At 50.7% G+C, this 20,557-nt stretch overlaps 1 protein-coding gene across 1 annotated transcript in view; it reads right to left on the reverse strand.

Moving 5' to 3' along the window:
• The window catches only part of FGD1 (FYVE, RhoGEF and PH domain containing 1), a 51,092-nt gene that overhangs the window by 23,991 nt on the left and 6,544 nt on the right, over positions 1-20,557 (reverse strand). Inside the window, exons 2-4 of the mRNA XM_055269124.2 lie at positions 2,278-2,451; positions 1,539-1,716; positions 972-1,413 (exon numbers count right to left, since the gene is read on the reverse strand). Of these exons, the coding sequence (XP_055125099.1) occupies positions 972-1,413; positions 1,539-1,716; positions 2,278-2,451 (794 nt within the window). The remainder of the gene's footprint in view (positions 1-971; positions 1,414-1,538; positions 1,717-2,277; positions 2,452-20,557) is intronic.

The following is a 20,557-nucleotide window of genomic DNA, read 5'->3' on the forward strand; positions in this document are numbered from 1 at the left end:
CCTGACTCCCCAGTCTACCATAAAGCCTACCCCTCCATTCTGATGACGTACACTCCCTCACTCAACAACTCATTCACCCACTCTCTCTGTTCACTCAGCAGAGTGTAGTGGTTAAGCATGTGGGATGGTAAGTCAGACTTCCTGGGTTCAAATCCTAAGCTCTGCCATTCACTAGCTTGTGTAAGTTCTTTAACAGCTCTGTATTTAGGACGCCTCATCCATAAATACAGATAATAATAGAATCTATTTAATGTAGAGGCTGGTGAGAAACAAAAACAAAACCAAAACAAAATAATAATAGGACCGAAGTCCATTGGTAATGGAGACAATTAGATAATTTAATATAAATAAAACACATCAAACTATAGATTAAGTGGTGTATAAATGTTAATTAATCATTTATTCACCCACTCAGTGCACTATCAGCAAGGGCTTGCTGAGTACCTGAGGTGTGAGAAAAGCACAAAAGTATAAGAACGTATAAAACTCATTGCCTGTTGGCCCAGTTTCCTATTCGTTAGATATATGTGTTGACTACCTGCCATGCCGGCAGTCCCTGGCTTTGGCCCCTACACTTGAGCTTGGTCCTAGCAGAGCAAGTATTCTGGCCGAGATCTAACTCAAGTGCGAGGGTGCCTTCTGAAGAAATGTTAGGCTGCCTGGGCACAGAAAGGGGTCCCTGCTGCCAAGGGACTTCATCTGCACAGCCTCGGGCCCCTGCAGGGCTCTAGCTCTTGCGCCCCTCCTCCAGCTGTTGAGAAGTCTCTATGGATGTAAGAGACTTTCCGTTTTACAAATAAGGAAACTGAGGCTTATGGTAGGGAAGCGGAGAGGGAAAAGACTTGCCTAGTGTCACAGAGCTTGGAAACAAGGTCCTATTTTGAGAAATACTGAGCTAGGGGAAGAATCAAGCATAAAAGGCTCCCAGGTTCTCCACATGGACCTGCCTCTCGGTGAACACAGGTCAGTACCTCCACAGACTCCTGTCTCTCCATCAGGGGCACTGGGATTTCTCTGTCCTTCTCTTCCTCCTCCTCCTCGTCGTCCTCCTCCTCCAGGTCACTGTCAACCTCTTGGGAGCCAGGCCGGTGGGGGTCGGCCAAGGCAACAGGCACACTAGCCAGGGCAGGGGGCCCAGGGCAGAGGCTGTGGCTGGGGGGCCCATCATCACTGACGAAGCAGGTCTCCTCGCTGTTGGATGGCGAGCTGATGCTATCAATGCCGCTGTCCCGGTTGGGCACCTTCTCGCCGTCCCGGGGCCCAGGAGCCAGCAGAAACAGGCAGCGGGAGGCCTCGCCCTCGGGGAGCTGGGGCACTGGTGGCTGTGAGGGTGGCTGTGGCAACATGGCTGGCTCTGGGGGACCTGGGCTGGGGCCAGGGGCTGGCCTATCCGAGGCGACAATCACAGGCTCTCTGAGGTGGGTGGTGGACACACATGGAGGCAGGGTATGAGCTTGACTGAGAGGCCTCTCCTGACTATCCCTTCCTGTCCCAGGCTCCCCCCTTCCCCTAGAGGGTGCCCTAGGGACCAGACTCACCTTTCAAACTTTTCAATCAGCGAGGATACTGCTGCAGAACTGGGGCTGGCCTCTGCCCTGGGGGCCAGGCCCTTGGCCACTCGGGGGTCGGCAGGCAGTGGGCGTGATGGTGGAGGGGGGATGGGCTCCAGTGGTGGGGGCATCCGGGGCATCTGCAGGTAGCTGGGCTTTGGGGGCACTGGAGAGACGAATGGGGATGAGAGAAGGGAGACATCGGTGAGCTGGATTTGAGCCTGGCTAACATGGTGAAACCCCATCTCTACTAAAAATACAAAAATTAGCTGGGCGTGGTGGCACGTGCCTGTAGTCCCAGCTACTTGGGAGGCTGAGGCAGGATAATTGCTTGAACTCAGGAGGCGGAGGTTGCAGTGAGCCAAGATCATGCCACTGCACTCCAGCCTGGTGACAGAGTGAGATTCTGTCTCAAAAAAAAAAAAAAAAAAAAAAAAATGCTGGATTTGCAGGTGGCTGTCTGTCATGGCCAGGCCACAACCCCCTCCACAAACCCCAATCTGCACCTTTGCCTGAGGTAGACACAAAAGGGGCTGAGGTGAGATCACAGTATGCACGCATTAGCCTCAGGCCACAGCCCTCTGTGCACTAGGTAGGTAGCACTGCACCGGGAGCACGGTGTGTCCCTATCCTTCTAACAAACCCTCTTCTCTGCCACTGGCTAACTTCTCCCCTCCTCTGTCCCCTCCCCTGGGCCACTTCTCTGCTCTTTTCCGGGACCACTTACCCTGTGGCTTCGGGCCCGGTGCCCGCTTCAGTGGTGAAGGACGCTGGCTAGGGGTTTCAGTTGGGGGGCCTGGGTCTGAGCGAAGCCGCTGGGGACCTTCTGGATGAGGCTCTAGGCTTTGGCCAGGGTCAAGGGACAAACTTTTAACCAGGATCCGGTTTCCCTGGTGCAGCCCTGCAGGAAGGGAGAAAATGGGTGTGAAGTAACTGACTTTAACCCAAAGGGGACTGGGGTTAAAGTTAAGACTGGCATGTCTTAGCAGCTATCTGGGGTATTGGGTTTCTTTGAGCCCCTTTCCTGGCCGCAGTGTTTTTCTGGGAAGCCCCTATCCTAGCCCTCAGATGGAGAGCCAGACCCAGGGCTGGGGCTGGCTGTTTTCATCAATAGATAAGAATTCTTTGTGGCTAGTGCATTGATTCCATGTATGTCAGCAGGCAGTATTACTAGGGAGTTTAACCAGGCTGGGGGTGGCTGTGCCCTTGTTTCTACAGCCACATAGGTATACTGAGTATAACCCATTCTTCAACGTTTTTGTTAAGGCTCTGAGAATATCTAGACTTTCTTGTTTACAATTTTGTGCAGCTAAGTGTGCTTAAAAATGATGAAATTGTGTTTCATGAGCAAGTTTTGCTTCTTGAAATCCCAACTTATGGCTGGGCACGGTGGCTCATGCCTGTAATCCCAGCAATTTGGGAAGCTGAGAAGGGAGAATTGCTTGAGCTCAGGAATTCGAGATGAGTTTGGGCAACAAGGTGAGACCCTGTGTCTACAAAAAATATAAAAGTTAGCTGGGCATTGTGGTGTGTACCTGTATTCCCAGCTACTTGGGAGGCTGAGGTGGGAGGATCACTTGAGCCTGGGAGGTGGAGGTTGCAGGGAGCTGAGATCACCCCACTGCACTCCAGCCTGGGCAAAAGAGTGAGACGCTGTCTCAAGAAAAAAAAAAAAAAAAAAGAAGAAGAAGAAGAAAAATGAAAAAAAAAAATCCTAACTTCTCAGCAATCTGTACTACCTTCCTCAACTTCCACATCTACACAGACCCACATGCATCTTCCACCCCTGCCACACACACACGTGCAGCATCCAGAGTTCAGGTCACAGGAATAACTTTACATCAAGCAGCCAGTTCAGAAAAAGGGGAGGCCTTTTTATACTGTCCCTCTTCCCTCACTGTATGTCCCCTAAAGCCACCTCTATCTTTGGCTCTAGAGGAGATGATGGTCATGCTTAGGAGAGAGGATTTGGTCTGGGAGGCAGTGAGGGACCCTCCACCCCAGGGATGGCATGCCCCAAAGAAAGGAATGTGGAGCTCATGTGGTCCTGGCTGGGCAGGGGGCTGTGGGAGTGCCTCAAATGATAGAGAAGTCAGGTGGGGCCACAGAGGAGTGGGAAAGGCCTTGGATGCTAGGCTGACATCCATCCTGTAGCAGAAGGGAGCCACAAAAACCCCTTGCATAGGGAGAGATGGAGGCAAACAGGTGTGAGGACAAGAGAGTGAGCAGTAGTCAAGAGCTCCCGGAGGTACCACCATCACATGGTGTTAAGTTACGCTGTGCCACAGCCACATGGCCTCCCACTCACAGCCACAAAGGGTCTATTAGCCTATATCACACACAGTCTCATAAATGACTAGTCACAAATGGGCCCACTCAGTCATAGAAACACTTGGTGTTATTTACACCATTTCGCCCAACTGCAGGTGATCGCCCTCCTGAAAGCCTAGTTACACACAGTCACAAAGACCTGCGGTCACAACCTCACATACGATCACACAGCCTTGCAGTATCACACACACCTGCAAACATGGTCATGCAGTCACAAAGACACACAGTCACACAATGGCAATTCTATCATCTCACACACAGCTTCATACAACCGCCCAACCACATACAATCATATACCCAGTTAGACATTCTTCAAACATGGTTTCACTGAGTCACAAAAGATATACATTGTCATTTACACTGTGTCTCACAACTGCAGGGCCATGGAGTGTCATACACACCATAATGTCACACCTGCAAACATGGTTACACACAAAGACTATAGGCACACAGAGTCAATTATACCACGTCAGACACAATCACATACAGTGGCAAAACAGCATAAAGTCACATGATACCACACACTCAGAAACACGAACTCACAATCACAGACATGTGGCATACAGGTGGCCCTCCATATTCATGGGTTTTGCATCCTTGGCCTCTGCATGGAAGCTAATTGATTGAAATGTTTGGAAAAAAAAAACAAAAAACAATACAACAATAAAAATTATATAAATAAAAGCCAATACAGTATAACAACTATTTACGTAGCATTTACATTGTATTAGGTATTATAAGTAATCTGGCGATGATTTAAAGTATACAGGAAGGGACAGGTGCGGTGGCTGACGCCTGTGATCCCAGCACTTTGGGAGGCCGAGGTGGGCGGTTCACTTGAGGTCAGTAGTTCGAGACCAGCCTGACCAACATGGCAAAACTCTGTCTCTACAAAAATACAAAAATTAGCTGGGTGTGGTGCTGGATGCCTGTAATCCCAGCTACTCGGGAGGCTGAGGCAGGAGAATCGCTAGAACGAGGGAGGTGGTGGTTGCAGTGAGCCAAGATCACACCACTGCACTCCAGCCTGGGTGACAGAGACTCCATCTCAAAAAAAGAAAAAAAAAGTATACAGGAAGATACACATAGTTTATATGCAAATAACATGCCATTTTATATAAGGGACTCGAGTGTTGGTGACTTTGGTATCTTCAGGCTGTCCTGGAACCAATTCCCCATGGAGACCAAGGGACAACTGTCATTTACTATGTCATACTCATCTAACAAACACATCCACGGTGTCCCTGGGTCTTAGCCATAGGCCCAGGAATACACACACTTGTGGGACACTTGCTTCCTCCTAAACAGTCACTATGTCACATGCAAACTCTGCTGTGAAAACATACACACACAAAGACCTCTGCACCCTCCCTTCCAGGGTCACACAGGCAGAAAGAGTCACAGGGAATTTTAGGTCTCCCAGTCCTGGAGGGAAGAAATAGCCCAACCCACAGGGTTCCGGCAGCTTCCCTAGGCCCCTGACCTCACCCCTGGCTACATCCCAGCCACGTCCACCCCAGGGGACTCAGATCAGGGTCCTTTCCCAGCACCGAGGGAACAGGGTGCCCCAGGCCCCAGGCCGAGCGCCCCTCCCCAACTCTGTACCTTGCTTTGGGTGTCGTTCCTCACTTCCTTCCCCACCTAAGCTGGCAGGGCCTGGCCAGGATGGAGGAGGCGCTCCTCTCCACTCAGCTGTGCCGCTTACCCTGCCCTGCTCAGCACATCCTGGCCTGGTCTTGCCCTGCCCTCCCCCTGGGCGTGGGGGTGAAGAAGATGAATCACCTGGAGGGTGGCACAGGCGGAGACGTGGTTGGAGAGACACATGGCCAGAGCAAGGGAGAGAGACAGAGAGGAGCTGACAGGGCCAGAGATGCAGTGAGTAAAGCCAGGCACCCTGCCATGCAGAGACCCCTTCTCAGATATACACACATAGGTGCCAGGGTCCCTGGTGCCCCTTGTCTGCCTCCTTGGGCCTGGGCGAGCCCACCTGCCTCCACACCTCAAAGCAGGCAGGCCTCTCTGGGCAAGCCTTCCCTACCCTATCTGTAGCAAAGCAGCAGGGTCCCTGGATAAGGCTGCTCTCCTTCTGCTCCAGTGCTGGTCCTCGGGATGGAGTGACCATACATGCCACTTTCCAAGGCCCTGCCCTAGCCCACCCACTGCTCCCTCCTCACCCATCTCACCTGAGAGCCCACAGACAGGCCTGCCTTTCCATTCTCTCTGCCTCCTTGCAGGCAGCCCTGCAGGAAGAGGAGGCTGAACGAAATGCAAAGATTCCCTGGAGTCCCAGGTGAGAGGAACAGAGATTGTCAGCCCAGTTTCTGGTGAGGAGATGGAGTCAGAGAGAGAGGCCTTGCCCAAGGTCGCAGAGCAAATCAATGAATGGCACACTTTCGGGCAGACTGGTCATGGACTGGATTTCTTTCTTATTAACCCTGCTCTCCAAGGGGAAGCTGGAAAAGAGGGGAACCAGGAGGGGCAGGGTGGACCCAACGGCTTCAGAAAGTCACAAACTGCAGTGTAGCTAGTGAGAGGGACACCCCTCAACCCTGTCCACAGGGAGTTGAACAGGGGTCCAGTTTAGGAGCCTAGGCCTGGCCAAGAACCAGGCTAGGTTTCACTGAGCGGGGGAAGGTTCAAGATCCCTCCCTCTCGTTTCAGAACTCCCTCTCCCTTGTCTCTCTGCCTACATTTCCCTGTCTCCTATTTTCCCTCAGTGGCCTCCTTGGCTCCTCCAAGTCTTGCTCCCTCCAGGTGGCTGAATGAACTTTCTTACAGTCCAGCTCAGATCATGCCACTTACCTGCACAAGAACCTTCTATAACTCCCCACTGTCCATGGGAAGACAGAAACTTCTCAGCTAGGCCGGGTGTGGTGGCTCATGCCTTTATTCCAATACTTTGGGAGGCTGAGGTGGGTGGATCACCTGAGGTTGGGAGTTTGAGACCAGCCTGACCAACGTGGAGAAACCTGATCTCTACTAAAAGTACAAAATTAGCTGGGCGTGGTGGCGCATGCTTCTAATACCAGCTACTGGGAGGCTGAGGCAGGAGAATCGCTTGAACCCAGGAGACGGAGGTTGCGGTAAGCTGAGATCGCACCATTGCACTCCAGCCTGGGCAACAAGAGCGAAACTCTGTCTCAAAAAAAAAAAAAAAAAACACCAAAAAAAGAAACTTCTCAGCTAGCTCTCAGTGGCCCCTCATGACCATGCTGAACTCTATGGCTTTCCTTGGCTGAGTTTGGTCTCCAGAATATTTTTGAACCTAGTAGACCCTGTGCTTGGGGATGAGAAAATCCCATCCCTGCCTTTGGGGAGCTCCCAGGGTAGGCCCCCCTCCTCCTTCCTAGAAACCACAGCCCTTCCCACTGCCCCATCCCGTCCCTACCCAGCAAGGTCCTGGATTCATTTTCTCCGGCCCTTTTTTTTTTTTTTTAAGACAGGGTATCGCTCTGTTGCTTAGGGTTAAGTACAGTAGTGTGATCAGGTCACTGTAACCTCAAATTCCTGGGCTCAAGTGATCCTCCCATCTCAGCCTCCCAAGTAGCTGGGACTACAGGTACTCACCACCATGCCTGGCTATTTTTTATTTTTTTTGTAGAGATGGGGTCCTTCTTTGTTGCCCAGGCTGGTCTCAAACTCCTGGCTTCAAGAGATCCTCCTGCCTCTGCCTCCAAAAGTGCTGAGATTACAGGCATGAGCCAGTGTGCCCAATTCCAGCCCATTTTTCTTGTGGTTGATAATCCACAACATTATCACACCCACACCCACACCTCCACACCTGACAAGATCCTCCACCAGCACTGCCCCTTCCATCAATGGATTTACAATTCCCCAATGCCCAGTAGAGCAGAGATCACCAAAGAGCCCCCGTCACACACATTTGGTCACACCACCAAATCTTTCTTATTTTTTATTTTTGAAGTGAGGCCTTACTATGTTGCCCAGGCTGGTCTCGAATTCCTGGGCTCAAGCAATCCTCCTGTCTCAGCCTCCCAAGTAGCTGGGACTACAGGTATGTACCACCACACCCCGCCACCACCAAATCTGATAACACTGTGTGGAAATGTACCCAGCCACACACCAACTGTGCATATCCCTCAAAGACCCAGAGAGAGAACTACAGAGCTACTCATGTCTGTGTGCACCGTGCTCGGCACAACTGCACACACACAACCACCACTGCCACTCGGACATCTCTTGTCACCTAGGCACCCCAGGAGTGCCAGTGCACTGTGCCAGCTCTGCTGTGGGGATGGGGGTGGGGTGTGCACCCTTCCTGCCCCACTCTCAAACCCTTGCCCCCCCAGGCATTCAGCAGGCCAGAAGGGCAATCTTGACCCTTACCCTCAGGGAGCTCCCAATCTCAAAGACAAAAGATTCTAACTCAGGAAAGGCAACGAGGGTGAGCCTGTGGGGACTGGGGAAGCTCAGGGGAGGGGAATGGATAGGGTGGCCAGACAAAATACAGGACACTGACTTAGTTAAATTTTTTTTTTTTTTTTGAGACGGAGTTTTGCTCTTGTTACCTAGGCTGGAGTGCAATGGTGCGATCTCGGCTCACTGCAACCTCCGACTCCTGGGTTCAAGCAATTCTCCTGCCTCAGCTTCCCGAATAGCTGAGATTACAGGTGCCTGCCACCAAGCCCAGCTAATTTTTGTATTTTTGTAGAGATGGGGTTTCACCATGTTGGCCAGGCTGGACTCGATCCCCCGACCTCAGGTGATCCACCTACCTCAGCCTCCCAAGGTGCTGTGATTACAGGCGTAAGCCACCACGCCCGGCCACTCAGTTAAATTTGAATTTTAGATAAACAAGGAATGTTTTAGCATAATATGTCTCATGAATGCTTATGCTAAAAATTTCTTAAGCTATACTTAAAAAATGACTTGTTGGGCCGGGCGCAGTGGCTCATGCCTGTAATCCCAGCACTTTAGGAGGCCGAGGTGGGTAGATCACGAGGTCAGGAGTTTGAGACCAGCCTGGCCAACATGGTGAAACCCCATCTCTATTAAAAATACAAAAATTAGCTGGGCATGGTGGCAGGCACCTGTAATCCCAGCTACTCAGGAGGCTGAGGCAGGAGAATGGCTTGAACCCGGGAGGCGGAGGCTGCAGTGAGCCGAGATCGTGCCACTGCACTCCAGCCTGGGCGACAGAGTGACACCCCGTCTAAAAAAAAAAAATGACTTATTGTATATCTGAAATTCAAATCTAATTGTATTAAATACTTTTTGAAGGCTAATTCTGGCAACCCTAGTCAGGGAAAGCTTCCAAATGAATGTGGCAGAGCCAGGCCTTCAAGATAGCACCTGGTAGCCAGAGTTCCCCCAGACTCTTGTCCACTTAAGCCTCAAGCAGGCTAGGGACTCTACCCAATTTTTTCTGCAATGGGCATCTGAATGCTCACAACAGTGCCATTATTTCAGGGATGGCCTTGAATCTGGTCTTTTTTTTTTTTTTTTAAGTCACTAATTTAAAAAACCATGATACTTGACTATTCCCAACAAGGGTGGTGTCATCATGATCACTGATCGGACTGCATGGATTGAACTGCTGCAGCACCTGTATTAGGAACAGCTGGCTTAGGACTTGCACAGACCTCAGTTTAGATCCCAACACTACCTTTTACTAGCTGTGTGGCCCTGGGCAAGTCTCCCCATCTACCTGAGCCTCAGTTTCTTTATCTGGAAAAAAGGACAATAATAGCAGTTCCTTGGTTTGGGGGAGCCTATGGGACAATGAAGGGAAAGAGCACAGTGACCCACCCCCACCCCACCACACACACACAGAGTGATATGGGTTAAACTTGAAAACCAACAGAATCACACATCCACAAAGCCACAAAACTACACACATAGATACAAAAGCCCATGGGCTGTTGGCTACAACCCAACGCAAAACTGTGTATACACTGAGAAACACAAGCAAACTCAGCCAGTGAGAGACACAGAACCCAGCCCCACTCACCAGGACAGATCAGGGCAGGATTCCTATGCGAGGTGGTAGGGCAGTGAAGACAATGGTGCCCTGTCCTCCCCATTCAAATTCAATTCAAAATACAAACCAAAAAAAAAAAAAAAACTGTAAAATAAGTGTCAAGAAGTGTAGCTGAGGTTTGAATTTTCCCATGACAACTTATTATTATTGAAATAGGAAAATCCTTGCAAAAATTGTTTCTGGTTGCTGCATGCCCCTGCGTGGCAGGTGCCCTGAGCACAGGCTTCTGGGTTTACTGGCAGAGAAAGTCCAGCATCTAGCTGAGTCTGAGGACAAGGGCTCCTTTTGCCCATTCCCACTGGAACTGGACCCTGCATCTCCCTCACCCCTTCCTGGGAATTTCAGCTGCCAAGTTTTCCCCCTCCCCAGCTAGTAGCAGCCCCTCTGGCTTCTCCCAGCTGTAGCCTTGGCTTAATCTCAAGACAGCTATTAGGGCCCCAGGCTGGCCCTTGGCCATTAACTCCCTGGTGTCCTGGGGCAAGTGGCTTCAAAGCTCTGGGCCCCAATTTCCCCATTTGGGGCCCACAGCTATGAAGGATAGCTCTGCAGAGATGCTAAAATGGGGAGAAAACGTGTGTTCTGCTTGTTGTGAGCAATCGGGGAGATCCTAGGGTGAGCAGAAGCCGGCCCCTAGCACGCAGGCCTCCTGACAGCCCAAGCAAACTTCTCCCTACAGCCCTCAAATCTTTTCCTTTCCCGGCTGAGAGGTAGGCTCCCGGGACAGCTGGAATTCCTGGGGGTGGGGTGGGGAAAGGGAACAGAGGGAGTGAAGAACAGCAGAAAGGAAAGTGCCTTTTGGGAAGCCAATTCTGTCAGGAGAAGGGGCTTCCCTCTGCTTGACAAAAAAAAAAAAAAAAAAAAAGCCATAACTGCCCCACCTCTTCCCACCTGCCCCTTGAATGTGAGCTGCAGGCCAGCTGCCCCACTCCGCCTTCAAGGCCAGACTGCACCCAGGCTGCCTGACCTGGCAGATGTTGTCTCTGAAAGTTCAAACACAAAGCTGGGTCAAGTGTGAAATGTGCAGAAGGAGCTGTTTACAGGAACCCTGTGGGTAGCTCAGGGGTTCCTTCCCTGAAGTCGACTATTCTTCTCAACATAAGGACTCTGCAGAAAAATGGAGGCACTTTCTATAGCGTGAAGACACTTTCAAGAAGTGGGGGCCATTCTGGCAAGTCAGGAGCTTCCTAACTCTTTCGAGTTTCCTGAAGAGCGTTCCATCCTTCAAAATGGAGACACTTTCTGTGAAATGGAGGTCTCTTTGATAAACAGAAGGCCCTTCTGTAAAGGGAAGAAGTTTTTCCAAAAAGAGGAGCCTTCTTCAAAGTGGAGGGACATGCTGTAAAGTGAGGAGAGTTCTCTAAAGGCCCTTTTGTAAAATGGATGGCCTGTTTGTAACCAAAGGACTCTTAAGGATCATGACAAAACAGAAGACTGTTAAATAGGAGAAATCCTTTTTGTAAAGTGAGGCCCCTTCTGTAAAGAGAAGGATGTTTCTGGAAAGTGCAGAATATAAAGTATAAAGTAAGGAACTTTCTGTAGAGTGGGACAGTCTAAGGCCATAGGGAATGGTGGGGACTGGGTTAAACTGGAAAGCACATGCCTAACCTGAAGGAGAAGCAGCAGCTTCTCCCCTCCACCCAGGTGTCACCTTGCAGTAATACGGCCCTGTATTGTCAGGTCTTCCAATATTTCAAGGGAATCCAGAAATCCAGATTTTTCTTCTTCTTCTTTTTTTTTTAGACAGAGTCTTACTCTGTCGCCCAGGCTGGAGTGCAGTGGCGCAATCTCAGCTCAGTGCTACCTCTGTCTCCCGGGTTCAAGTGATTCTCCAGTCTCAGCTTCCCGAGTAGCTGGGATTACAGGTGCACGCCACTACATCTGCCTAATTTTTGTATTTTTAGTAGAGACGAGGTTTCACCACGTTGGCCAGGCTGGTCTTGAACTCCTGACCTCAGGTGATTCACCCGCCTCGGCCTCCCAAAGTGCTGGGATTACAGGCATGAGCCACTGTGCCTGGCCAGGAAATCCAGGTTTTTCATGTGAAATCCCTTAATTTTAAAAACTGTGGGCACGCCAAATGAAACTTGTGAGTCAAATTCAACTTGTGGGCCATCATGTTGCACTATCTGAGTTAGATGATCCTGAAGGCTCATTCTACCCCTGCTGTTTATGCCTTGCCCTATCTCACATGCTCTTGCCCTTGACTAGAAGCCTTTCAGGTCCTATCTCCCACTCCCCGGAAGGGCCCAGTTTCCTCTGTGTCTGAGCAGGCTCAGGGAGCTGGCCCATGCATTACTTGTCAGAAGTTCCCTGAATTGGAATCTGCCTTTTGTTCTGTCTGACCCAGTTTACCTTCTGCCCTGTGCAGGATGCCTAAAGAAGAGAGAGCAGGAGATTGTAAGAACATGCAGAAATCTCTGGAACTCAAGCTGTTCACTTTTTAGTAGAGGATATAAGATATGAGGATTCAACTGCTGAACACCAACTCTGGGCCAGGTGTTGTGTTGATGCTATCTCGTACGGCATCCTCCTAATGATCCGGTGAGCTATTACCCATTTTACAGATGAGGAAACTGACGTACAGAGAGGCAAAATAATTTGCCTGAGGACAGCTAAAAGTGGTTGAGCTGGGACCAGATCCCAAGAGTCACAGAGCACATCTTCAGTGACTGCTGAGTTGGGAAAGAAATCACATTTGGAGGGGGGAGGAGAGAAGACTTCCTAAAGGAGGTGGTTTTTAGTTGCGCCATCCAGGATGGGGTGTGTTTTTTTTAGGTATAGATGAACTGAGAATGGTTCCGCAGACAAGGGAAGAAGAGTGGGCAAAAGTGTGGATATTGGGTGGGGAGATATGGGTGAAGCATATATTTGAAGCATGTAATGTCATGGGTTTGCAAGAAGGCTCCACAGCAGGAAGAAGGATCAGGAAAGGCCAAAAGATACAAGCAAGCAGACACCCCCTTCCCTACACCACACCACCACCACAGACCTATAGGGGGCATGCAGAGACAGACGCAGGCACAGGAATAGACACAGGTATAGAAACAGACAGACACATCCACAAGATCTAAGGAGACCCACGCGCAGAAACATCTAGAAACTCCCACATGCTTAGTGCCAAGGTGACATACAACCAGGCACAGAGGAGCACGTAACACATACAGACCCAGAGACACACATGGATCTATATGCAAACACTCAGATGGCCATATAGAAACAAGAACATTAAGACACACACACAAAACAGATCCACGGGGACAAAGAAGGCGCGCGTGCACACACACACACACACACACACACACACACACAAACCAAGCAGCCACATAAGAGCACAAGCAGCCCATCCCTCTTCCAGTTGCTTGATTACTGTGAGGGCCTGGCCACCTCCTCCCTGCTTCTCTGGACTAGAGGCCAGAGGATAGGGGGCGGTAGCTCCACCCCCGCCCAACTCCCTCCCCCCGCCCCGGGAGGAGCTGGGGACTTCAGAGGACAGGAAGGGAAGGGAGTGGAGCTGCAGCTGGGAGCACTGGGAACAGTAATTACCAGATGCTGGGGCTGCCACGCTGGCTGAGATTCCCCTTCCCGTGAGGCAAAGCCGCTAGGGGGATGGTCCCTCTGACCCTTGCCTCAACCCCAGGGACCCCAACACCCACCCATCTCCCTTCTCATTCACCAGAGGCCTGGCCAAATCTGAGAGTTGGAGACACAGAGGGATTATGAGGGGAAAAGACAGATGATAAGAGAAAGACACTGGGACAAACACAAGGAGGGAGAGGACAGGAAAACCACAGAGACCCAGAGATGGACATAGAGGGAGATGGACAAAAGGAAGGGACAAGTCAGAAGGGAGACAGAGACAGGTCCACACAGGGCATGGCAGTCAGCAAGGGATACAGGCCCAGGCAGAGGGGCAGGGACAAAAAGGGCAGGGCAGGGCCATCTGTTGAACATGGTGACAATGTGCCATGCCAAGGGCTGGGGATGGATCTGTGGCATTGAATCCTTACAACATCCCTAGAAGGTGGGAATGACAACCCCATTTTCCAGATGAGAAAACCGAGGCTCAGAGGGATGAGGTGACTTGCCCAAGGTCACATGACACTTTAGAAAGTGGCAGACCTGGGTCTCGGGGGCTCTCTCTGCTCCCAGCCCCTGCCAGAGTCAGGGAGGCCCAAACACAGATCCCTGAGGGAATTCTCCAGAGAGAGAAGCAGTCAGCAAGCCTGGGAGATGCTCCCTAAGAGATGCGGTGAAAGTGACCCCAGCCTTCCCTGCCCCTCCCACACCCGTGCGGTGGGGGAGGGGCTGTCTACACCTGGAATGCATTAGGTAGGGGGGCCCCCCAGCCTAGGGGAGCAGGGAAGGAGCTGGAGGGGGAGCAGAGAAGGCAAAGGCGAAGGCGAAGGCGAAGGCAAAGGCGGTGGTGCGGGCGGTGGCAGCCCAGGCCTAGCAGGCCCCAGGCAGGCGGAAGGGCTTCTATGCCAGCTGCAGCTCCCAGAGGCCAGCCCTGCCAGTCCCGCCTTTCCCGCTTTCCACAGGCGCCTTCCCTCCGCGATTTAACCCTTTCCCTGCAGGGGCCATGGGGAAGCGCCAAGGAGGGCTCTTCCCTCTTAGTCTCAGCTACATACCTGTGCCCCTCACCCACCTGCCCTTACTCTGGGACCCAGATAGGCATATCTGATGCCAACTGGGTGCTGTCACCTAGATGTCCTGTCTTCAGGCTCCTCAGCCTCAGCACATCGTGATCGACACTCCTACCCCAGCCCCGGTCTGCTTCTCCTCCTGCCTTCCCCATCGCAGGAAGGACAACTCCATCCGCCCAGCTGCCCAAGTTCTAGGTTTCTCCCTCTCCCTCAACCCACATGTCCAGCCAGGCCCCAAGTCCTTTAGATGCACCGTGGTCAGTTGCTTTAGAATCCCTATGCTTCATTCCCCCTCCAGCCCCCTAACTGGTTTCCCTCCCATCTTCTGGGCCTCTACAAGGCATTCTCTACACCACTGCCAGCTTTTGGAAAACACAGTCCCCTGCAATCCCTTCAGCCTTGTGAAGGGCTCCCTTTGCCTTCAGGGGTGAAACTCCTGAGCACAGCGACAAGGAAGGGCTAGCTCAGGAACATTTCCCCGCCCCATGATCCAGCTACAATGGCCGTTTGTCTGTTCCTCGAAAGTGCTCTCTTCCGCCTAGGGCTTTGGGACATGTTGTTCCCATGACCCGAGCTGCTAGTCTGCTTCTCCCTACCTCTGGACTCCTATTTATCCTTCAGGTCTCAACTCAAATATCTTCTTTGCCCTGTCCACCCACTCCCCCCACCCTCATGTGTTCTTGCAGCATCTGCGCTTGGAATTGCTTGTAGTGTGTCTTTCCTGCTAGATATCTGCTCCACGAGGACAGGGATAGTGACTGTCTTGTTGCCTACCTGGCACCTAAGCACAGGGCCTAGCACATAGTAGGCACTCAACAGGTACATGTTAAATAAAGAAATGCCCCCCTTGCTCCCCTCTTTCGCTCTCCCTTCCCCTGTCCCCTATTTGCTCACCAAGTATTATTTACTGATGCCACAATGACCAGGTCTGTGATACTACAAATAGGGAAACTAAGACCCTGAGAGGGGAAGGGAGGCCTGGAGGAACAGTGAACCAATAGCAGAGCCAGGAGTGCTGAGGCTCCCTCGGCTACTGCCCTGCAGCCTTGTCTCAGGAGCTGTGTGTGTTTTCAGACACCGTTTGGAGGTGTCACACCTTCCAGGTCCAAGGAACTGGGCACCAGAGCCCAGAGAGGCTGGACTCATTGCTCCAAAGATGTTTGCTCTCTCCAGATGAGGGAACTGAACTCTGTGGTGCTAGCCAATGGCAGACTGCATTTCCTGCCCTCATTCCAGACAGGTCCTAGCCCCACCCAGCCAGCGTCTGGCCAGCTCCACATCTGCCTAAGGCATTTAGCTAACTGGCCCCCAGAAAGCCATGGCTTGGGTTTGTCTGGGGCATTGTTAGCTGCCACTCCACTCTCCCTTGAGGAAGCAGGCAGCCCCATCTGGGCCCTCCCCCAGGGACAGAGGGGCCTGAAAGGGCCAAGAGCAGACTGCCAACCATCTGCAATTTGGAAGCTTCTATTCTTTTAGTCTTGTCTGGGGAAGTCCTTTTCCCAGCTACCCAGAGTCTTTACATTTTGTTGTGTTTGTTTGGAAGGCCCTAGTGGACTAGGAACCAAATCTGGTTCTTTCCCCAGACTCTCCCCTGGAATCTCAAACTACTGCTCTGCAAAACTCCCCAGCAGACCCCACTGCCTCCTCCTGTCCCAAGCCCTCTCTTCTCCTTTCCATAAGCAAACCCCCTCACTGGCCTCTCAGGATGCCCTCAACAGAGAGAACACTGAGGGAACCACACAAATTTACTTTACCAATGTTTGATTTGCTTTTCAGAAGTACTCCTCCCTCAATACTTTGCAATAGCCAGCTACCCTAGGTGTACGTGAAATGGGTCTCAGCTTCGTGCAAATATGTTTATTTATTTGGTATTTTTTGAGACAGAGTCTCACTTTGTCACCCAGGCTGAAGTGCAGTGGCACAATCATACTTCACTGCAGCCTCGAACTCCTGGGCACAAGTGATCCTTCCACCTCAGCCTCTCAAGTAGCTGTGACTACAGGCATACACCACCATGCCCTGCTAATTTAAAAATATTTTTTGTAGAGACAGGGTCTCACTATGTAGCCCAGGCTGGTCATGAACTCCTGCCCTTAAGCAATCCTCCCCCATCAGCCTCCGAAAGTGCTGGGATTACAGATGTGAGGCACCATGCCTGGCTTCAAATATGCTTTTTTTTTTTTTTTGAGACGGAGTCTCGCTCTGTTGCCAGACTGGAGTGCAGTGGCAAGATCTCGGCTCACTGCAACTTCCACCTCCCGGGTTCAAGCAATTCTCCTGCCTCAGTCTCCTGAGTAGCTGGGACTACAGGCGTGCACCACCACGCCTGGCTAATTTTTGTATTTTTAGTAGAGACGGGGTTTCACCATGTTGGCCAGGATGGTCTCAATCTCTTGACCTCGTGATCCACCCGCCTCGGCCTCCCAAAGTGCTGGGATTACAGGCGTGAGCCACCGTGCCTGGCAAATATGCTTTATTTTATTTTATTTATTTTTTTGAGACAGAGTCTCGCTCTGTCACCCAGGCTGGAGCGCAGTGGCACAATCTCGACTCACTGCAACCTCTGCCTCCTGGGTTCAAGCAATTCTTCCGCCTCAGCCTCCTGAGTAGCTGGGATTACAGGCGTGTGCCACCATACCTGGATTATTTTTTTTTCTTTGAGATGGAGTCTTGCTCTGTCACCAGACTGGAGTGCAGTGGCACGATCTTGGCTCACGGCAACCTCCGCCTCCCGGGTTCAAGTGATTCTCCTGCCTCAGCCTCCCGAGTAGCTGGGACTACAGGCACGCACCACCACGCCCAGCTAATTTTGTATTTTTAGTAGAGACAAGGTTTCACCATGTTGGCCAGGATGGTCTCGATCTCTTGACCTTGTGATCCACCTACCTTGGCCTCCCAAAGTGCCATGCGCCTGGCTGATTTCTGTATTTTTAGTAGAGACAACATTACGCCATGTTGGCCAGGCTAGTTTCAAACTCCTGGCCTCAAGTGATCCACCCGCCTTGGCCTCCCAAAGTGCTAGGATTACTGGCATGAGCCACCGTGCCCGGTTGATTTTATTTTTTAAGACACAGTCTTGGCCCGGCACGGTGACTCATGCCTGTAATCTCAGCACTTTGGGAGGCCAAGGCAGGAGGATCACAAGGTCAGGAGTTCAACACCAGCTTGGCCAACATGGTGAAACCCTGTCTCTACTAAAAATACAAAAATTAGCTGGGCATGGTGGCGTGCGCCTGTAATCCCAGCTACTGGGAAGACTGAGGCAGGAGAATTGCTTGAACGGGGACCCGGCCGGTGGAGGTTGCAGTGAGCCGAGATTGCCACTGTACTCCAGCCTGGGTGACAGAGCAAGACTCCGTCAAAAAACAAAAACAAAGAAAACAACAACAAAAAAACCACAGTCTCGCTCTGTCATCCAGGCTGGAGCACAGTGGTGCGATCTCGGCTCACTGCAACCTCTGCCTCCCGGGGTCAAGTGATTCTTGTGCCTCAGCCTCCTGAGCAGCTGAGATTACAGGTGTGAGCCATTGTGCCGAGCCCTCAAATATGCTTTAAAAATGGCTGGGTCTCAGCTTCATGAAAATATACTTTAAAAACTGCTTTCCCCTGAAAAAAGGCATTTCTATGGCAAAGTTCCAGCAGGTACTGAATAAGTCATCGGAGTGTGACCCTGCCAACCTTACTGTCTGTCTTCAAGGATGGGACTGGGTTCCAGATCTATACATGGTATGTGCTGGTGGTGAAAACTCCCAAACATCACTGGCCCAGGCCTCTTTCCTGAGCTTTCCAATCTTACGTCCAAATGCCTGCTTGCGAGATGACACAAACAAATGGGAAAACATTCCATGCTCATGGATAGGAAGACTCAATATTGTTCAAATGGCCATACTGCCCAAAGCAATTTACAGATTCAATGCTATTCCTATCAAACTACCAATGACATTCTTCACAGAATTTTAAAAAACTATTTAAAAATTAATATAGAACCAAAAGTGTCCAAATAGCCAAGGCAATCCTAAGTAAAAAGAACAAAGCCAGCTGGGCATGGTGGCTCAAGCTTATAATCCCAGCACTTTGGGAGGCCGAGGCGGGCGGATCACCTGAGGTCTGGAGTTCGAGACCAGTCTGGCCAACATGGAGAAACCATGTCTCTACTAAAAATACAAAAATTAGCCAGGCATGGTGGCGGGCGCCTGTAATCCCAGCTACTCAGGAGGCCGAGACAGGAGAATCACTTGAGCCCAGGAGGCAGAGGTTGCAGTGAGCCGAGATCATGCCACTGCACTCCAGCCTGGGCGACAGAGTGACACTCCATCTGAAAAAAAAACAAAAAAACAAAAAACAAAAAACAAAAAAACAAACCCAAACCACGGTGGCTCACGCCTGTCATCCTAGCACTTTGGGAGGCCGAGGTGGGCAGATCACTAGGTCAGGAGTTCAAGACCAGCCTGGCCAACGTGGCGAAATCCCGTCTCTACTAAAAATACAAAAATTAGCTGGGCACAGTGGCGTGTGCCTGTAATCAGAGGCTGAGGCAGGAGAATTTCTTGAACCGGGACCCGGAAGGAGGAGGTTGCAGTGAGCCAAGATCATGCCACTGCACTTCAGCCTGGGCTACACAGCGAGACTCAGTCACAAAAAAGAAAAAAAAAAAAAGCCGGGTGCAGTGGCTCATGCCTGTAATCCCAGCACTTTCGGAGGCCGAGGTGGGTGGATCATGAGGTCAGGAGATCGAGACCACCCTGGTTAACACAGTGAAACCCCGTCTCTACTAAAATACAAAAAATTAGCCGGGCGTGGTGGCGGGCGCCTGTAGTCCCAGCTACTCGGGAGACTGAGGCAGGAGAATTGCTTGAACCCGGGAGGCGGAGCTTGCAGTGAGCCGAGATCACGCCACTGCACTCCAGCCTGGGCGACAGAGCGAGACTCCGTCTCAACAACAACAACAAAACAACAACAACAAAAAAAAACAAAACCAGAGGCATCACACTACCGACTTTAAACTATACTTACAAGGCTACAGTAACCAAAACAGCATGGTACTGGACAAAAACAGATACACAGACCAATGGAACAGAATAGAGAGCCCAGAAATAAGGCAGCACACCTACAACCATCTAACCTCTGACAGAGTTGACAAAAGAAGCAATGGGGAAAGGACTCCCTAGTCAATAAATGGTGCTGAGATAACTGGCTAGCCACATGCAGAAGACTGAAACTGGACCCCTTCCTTACACCATATACTAAAATCAACTCAAGATGGATTAAAGACTTACATGTAAAACCTAAAACTATAAAAACCCTGGAAGACAACCTAGGAAATACCATTTTGGACATAGGACCTGGCAAAGACTTCATAATGAAGGCACTAAAAGCAATTGCAACAAAAACAAAAATTGACAAATGGGACCTAATTAAATGAAAGAACTTCTGCACAGCAAAAGAAACTATCAACAGAGTAAACAACCTACAGAATGGGAGAAAATATTTGCAAACTATGCATCTGACAAAGGTCCAATATCCAGAATCTATAAGGAACTTAAATCAACAAGCAATAAACAATCCCATTAAAAAGGGGGCAAAGGACTTGAACAGACACTTTTCAAAAGAAGACATACATGTGGCCAATAAGCATATGAAAAAAATGCTCAACATCAGCCAGGAGTGGTGGCTCACGCCTATAATCCTAGCACTTTGGGAGGCCGAGGCGGTTGGATCACCTGAGGTCTGGAGTTCGAGACCAGCCTGGCCAACATGGCGAAACCCCGTCTCTACTAAAAATACAAAAATCAGCTGGGTGTGGTGCCAAGCATCTGTAATCTCAGCTACTTGGGAGGCTGAGGTGGGAGAATTGCTTCAACCTGGGAGGCGGAGGTTGCAGTGAGCTGAGATAGAGCCACTGCACTCCAGCCTGGGTGACAGAGAAAAAAAAAAAAGATAAAATGCTCAACATCACTAATCATTAGAGAAATGCAAATCAAAACCACAATGAGATACCATTTCACACCAGTCGGAATGGCTATTACTAAAAA

Source organism: Symphalangus syndactylus, chromosome X (assembly GCF_028878055.3).
Source record: "Symphalangus syndactylus isolate Jambi chromosome X, NHGRI_mSymSyn1-v2.1_pri, whole genome shotgun sequence".
Taxonomy (NCBI): Eukaryota; Metazoa; Chordata; class Mammalia; order Primates; family Hylobatidae; genus Symphalangus; species Symphalangus syndactylus.